Genomic DNA, 5775 nt, shown 5'->3' on the forward strand with positions numbered 1-5775 from the left:
TTTAAGAGTCGTGGAAATACATACGAACAGCTGGAGACCATATTTCTAGAAAAAATACATACTCGACGCGTTCTGAATTCTTCCTTTCAGTTAAATTCAACTTGGTTTTTCCACCCAATGATGCTGCCTAGAAATGAATTCCACTCAATAATGAATGACTGAAACATCACAAATAACAATAAAAATCTTTCTTTTTCTTTTGATTGCGGAGTGGAGCGTGGGCTCCATTGCCCCTTTTCTGCAACTACAAATACCACCCGCTCCTGCCATCTTCAATCCATCCATCATTCTCTCATCTCACAATTTTCATCACTTAAACTCCATATATTCATCACTTTATCAAAACCCAAAAAATTTAAAGCTCAATCCTTGCATTGAGCTCTTAATTTTCATTATTGGATGCTTGGTTGTATCGTTCCTTCACTGTTTTTGGTAAGTTAAATATCTTATTCACTTTAATTTCATTTTTGATACTAACAATTGGAGTTGATTTCAGATGCTAACAATGTTGATTTTCTTCTTTTGTTTTGCAGAGTTGATACTTATTATTTTAAAGAAAGTTTATAATCAGGATGTCAAGTGTAAACCAAGTACAAGGATTTGAATGTGAGAAACCAGAATATATAACTAGTACTACTAGTAGTGGTAGTGCTACTTTAATGAGGAGGACACTTTCAGCGGTTGACATGTTTTCTAAAGTTGCTGATCAATATGTCGAACCAAAGAATGATTATTCTCAAAAACCACAACAACCAGGACAGTTTGATATTTGGTGTTCAATTCTTATTCAAAAACCATCATCTCTTCCACCTCCATATGTTCATCCTCTTGTGAAACAATCCAAGAGTTGTCTATCTCTTAAAAGCCTTGAGATTTGTACTGAAAACTTAGGTTCTGAATCCGGCTCTGATGGTTACCCTCATTCAGACATTAGTCTTTCCGATACTGAAGAAGAAGACGAAGACATTCAAGAAGTAGAAGAAGAATCAATCGAACAAGTAGTAGTAGAAGAAAAGAAGGAATTAGCAGTAATAATGAATTATAGTAAGAAATCATCATCACCACCACCATCAGTTCGTAGATCTTTCCCACCGCCACTTAAATCACTCTCTAATTTCCCACCCCCACTGAAATCACTCTCAAAGCCAGGAGGAGGAGGTATTCAAATGAAAACTCATCGTCAAGATGGAAGATTAATTCTTGAAGCTGTCTCTGTTCCCACTTCTACAAACTGCTTCAATGCGCAACGTCGAGATGGTCGTCTTGTTCTCACTTTCTCTTCACCTATCCAAGAATCCATCAAGAACCAAGAAAATAGTTTCGAGACCGATGAGGAAGTAGAATTCGGATGCTGTCATGATGATGAGATTGAACAATATCAAGAAGAAGAGCCCATAACCGAAGAGGAAGAAGACAAAACGATTGTGTTGGAAATGACTAGTGCCAGAGTTCCAAAATTGCCAACTGGAGTGATAAATGTTCACAGATCAGCATTGATGGCGAATAAGTTTACAGGTCTGACTAACAACAGGAATAATTGGTCATCATCATCTAACCTGGAAAACAAGATTGAAAAAACGATGAATTCACCATCAACAAAACTAGTACCACAGTCACTTCCAATATCACCACCAAAATTAGCTGCAAGGGCACCACGAATGTCGGCATCCCGGTTAGTACCGGAAAAAGAAACAGTTGCGGCCACTGCCGCGGTAGAGCCTACTTTCAACAGATACGAGTACTGTTGGAGAAAAGATACATCCTCAGTGGTACCAGTTAGTGGAATTCATCATCTACTTGACCAACAACAGAACAGCAAAAATACTTACCACAACAACTACAACAGTAATAATCTCACAAGTTGTAAGAATAATTACTACACCAACAGTAATAGTAATAATTTACTTCCATCAACAACAAAAGGAGTAAGTGATTATAAAGAGGAGAAACAGAAACCGAACGGTAATGGAAAAAAGCAGCAGGTTGTTGAGCATTTGATAGTTCCAGCTTACTGCAAACCAGAACCAAGGAGATCTTTAGTGTTTTGGGAACCTCCTCATTGCATTACCACATCTTAGTTAATTCATCAAAAACCATTTTCGTACAATTTTTGTGTAAATGCACATGTAAATGTAGATAGTATTCGGAAGTCAAATCAAGACAATCCGATAAGACAGAGATTTTTGGTTATGCATATAAGACTGAGCGTTGGCTCTCTTGGTTTCAATTTCTCTATCTTTTTGGTGAAAGCGATTTCACGTACACTCTTTTTCTATCCGATTGTGTGGTTCGTACCAATTTTAACATTATAATCCGACCAAAGAAGATAAAAACTCCACCTATAAAAGATTCATTTGGATTTGCTTCACTACTAAAAGCCAAACTAATGTCATGCACTCAGATATGAACGATACCAACAGTTTCCTTATCTGTCTATAGACGAGATTGAGAGGCCATACTGTATATTGAATTCTCTGCTTTGACTAAAATCAGGCGAATTCAATCTGAACTCATTTTAATTAAAATCCTTATATCTCGTCTTTACTTTTCTATTTTTTTAGGAACGGATCCGTTTAACTGTTTAGGTATTACCCCACGGTTTCTATGTTTGTTTTACACCACACTTTTTCTACTTCAAAATTTGAATCAACTGAAGACGAAGTTGATCTGTTTTGATCGGGTTTACCTGTATTTTTGGACATTTAATCTTCGATTTTCAATCCAAATTTAAAAATACTGATCAATTTCGAATTTGATCGAATTTGAAATTGAAAAGTCATAACTGACGGCAAAAACCGGGGGTTAAAATATAAATGACAGTATACACTCAAATCATCCTAAAGAAGGTCTCCCTTCAGTCGACCAATGAATCATTGATGATTTGATTGATGTTTCTCACCTAATATGTTTTAAAATGAGTGCCTAGAGCTGAGCAAACGATCTTAATTTATCTGCGCTAGAGTTAAGGAAAGGATCTTGCATTTGTAGATGTGTGGGTTGTGAGGGAGTAGACGCGTAGCTCAGAAGACATGCGCTACCAAACACTTTAGTGGGTTACGAAAATTTAAAAATTACATGGGATACTTTAGTGAGCTAAGGAAAGGATTTCATGGGCTGCCAAACTTAGTGATTTTATCAAACTGCAAATTGGAGAGCTTATTGAGTTTTAGAACTTCACAAAATACAAAACATGTAATCCTTTATTTTATTTTCATGTTGGTCGATACAAAATTTGATACTGACTAACTCATGCCACTGATATCATTAGGCAATGAACCATTTTGTCCTACTGCGAATGCTATTTACAGTATCTGATTTGAAGCAATGAGGAAATTAGAGTGGGTAAGTTAGATAATAATATAACATGGACGGGGAAGATCATGAGTGCATGTAGTTGGCGGTTGCTTTGGTTTCTTTGTTTGTTGTTCTTCAAAGCAAAAAGCGGAGGAAGTGACTAACTGCCGAATGTAATACCTTTCTAAAGAACGCACAATTGGGGATACATAAAGTAATTGGGGATATAGGAAAAAGACAAAAACGAAATTCAAATAGTAAATCAAGATCACCCTCTATCCGGGTAATTTATATAATTCCTAATCTACCCCTCACTAATCATGTTTAGTGGTTAATTATAATTAGTTATAAGTTAATAGATTAGTTTGAGAATGATTAGAATAAATCATTATCATTGAATTTGTTGATGCAACAACATTAAATCAAGATATACATGATTATGAAAGTTTAGGTGAAGAACCAACCCAGGAAAGTGAATAAGCTGAATATACAAGTGCTCCAATTACTCATGTATAAGTATTAATGTGTTGAAATTTGATACTTTTTCATTGAATTTTCCATTGTTACGCCTGAAAAACTCAATGTCGGCATGCTGAAGGCATGGTATTCATACTTTCACCATGCGGATACATAATATCCTCCAATTTTGAAATTATAAGTATACTGCCAGCACAAAAAGTTTATTATCGAGCATGCCGGTAGTAGTGCCGGCATGGTATATTGCTTAACTTTCTATGCCAGCATATGATGCAAATTTCCCAGAAACTTGAGTTTTTTTCACTTGGCTATCGGCATTGATAGATTTCTATCGAGCATGCCGGCAATTAATAATTTCGACATGATATCCATATAAAACACAGTGCCGCATAGTAAAAAGGCATGGTACGCAAAACCGTCATTGTATCCATGATGAATACAAACTGAAAATTGTCAGTTTCAGTTTTTGATTCCAACCTAAACGAATTCTTTTAAAACAAATTGACGATTATGTTTCTTTCAAGGAGGCATATTTATATAATAGAATAATCGCCGATTTTTTTTTTTTGAAACAACGATGAGACCATGTTAAATTCGATAAAGGAAAAAATACAAATCAAAGAGAGAACCCGGCAAAGAAGGAGAAGAGAAGAGTAGAAGAAGATAAGTTAAAATACTTAAGGGTATTTTAGCATTTCCATACCAAAAATCACCCCTTAGCAGAAACTATTGGATGGGTATATTAATTCATATCCCCCAATTACTTTCCATACCCTCCAACTTCACGTTCTTCCTAAACGGAGGATCTTCTTTATTTTCCTCATTTTTTTTTTCAAATGGTTCTTTTTCCTTTCTTTTGGTGCTTTAACTTTTGTCTGTTTTATACTTGTATTGCCTCTCTCATTTATTTTGCATGGATGTGTGGTGTGGTATGTTTTCGATCTTTTATACTTTCACCTTATAAAAAGTGTGATTTTTAGTTTTGCCTGAAAACAGGGTGAATTTAAAAAACAAAAGACCACTTCTTGTTGGGAATATATGTTTTAAAAACATTATTTATTTCAAATTAATTAGTGTCTCATTAAAATAGTTTTAATATGAAAATTATTCTTCATCTTAAAGAATAAATTTGTGAGTTAATGTCAAAAACCGTTTTTTCTTGAATGAGTTAATGATGTTAATTAACATCTTAATTAATAATGTTTTTCATTTTAAGAATGTATTATGTTCTTGAGTTTTAAAGAAAAATGAATTTGTGTAAGAAAGAAAAACAAGTGTGTGGTCATCCTTGATTTTTCTAAAAGTGTTTCTGAGCAAGAATGAAGTGTAGAAGTTTCACATCCTCTCATCGTGCAAGAGTGATTGTGTAAGAGATTGAACTCGGCTGTTTTATCCTTGGGACAACGCGACATTGAAGAGATGCTTGCACAATCTTGGGCAGAGCCGCGAAACGTCTTAAAGAAAGCGACCTAGTCCGCGACTCAGCCATAACAATGTTTTGTTTGTTTTTTTGTGATTATTTTCCATGCATAATTCAGTAATTGTTCCAACAATTTTAAGACGTTTATTCAGCCACAGATATCAAAAGAAAACGGTTGCTGAAACTAGATAAGTATCATTGTTTTATTTCGTTTTATAGAACTATAATCGGTATAATTATTCTTTGATTTTTGTGATTTTATAGAACTATATTCGGTATAATTATTCTTAAACAAACCGACCTAGTCCGCGATTGAAAATGATGTTTGAGATTTTAGTTAACCTGATACCTAGGATTAATTTTATGTTATGTACTAGGATTTTAAAATGGTTGATATTTTTTCATGAATTTTTAGCATAGAAAAATATTGCTGAACATACACGAACGTTTTTGACATGTTATAGAGTTTTATGTGCATCTCTAACGAAAATGAATTGGGTCTTGAAATTTTAACCGAGTATATTAGACATCATGAGGATCATTGCTGTAATATTTTAGAATTTTTGGAGCCCGAAAAATATTTT

The 5775-nt window shown here is 34.4% G+C and overlaps 1 protein-coding gene across 1 annotated transcript; it reads left to right on the forward strand.

Annotated features, from left to right (window-relative positions):
* Positions 1-289: 289 nt before the first annotated feature.
* On the forward strand, positions 290-2233 carry LOC113345847 (protein FAF-like, chloroplastic). Its single transcript, XM_026589509.1, has 2 exons — positions 290-432; positions 534-2233. Exon 2 carries the CDS (start codon positions 573-575, stop codon positions 2076-2078), a length of 1506 nt encoding a protein of 501 aa, XP_026445294.1. The 5' UTR covers positions 290-432; positions 534-572; the 3' UTR covers positions 2079-2233.
* Positions 2234-5775: the final 3542 nt, after the last annotated feature.

Source organism: Papaver somniferum, unplaced genomic scaffold (assembly GCF_003573695.1).
Source record: "Papaver somniferum cultivar HN1 unplaced genomic scaffold, ASM357369v1 unplaced-scaffold_84, whole genome shotgun sequence".
Classification (NCBI taxonomy): Eukaryota; Viridiplantae; Streptophyta; class Magnoliopsida; order Ranunculales; family Papaveraceae; genus Papaver; species Papaver somniferum.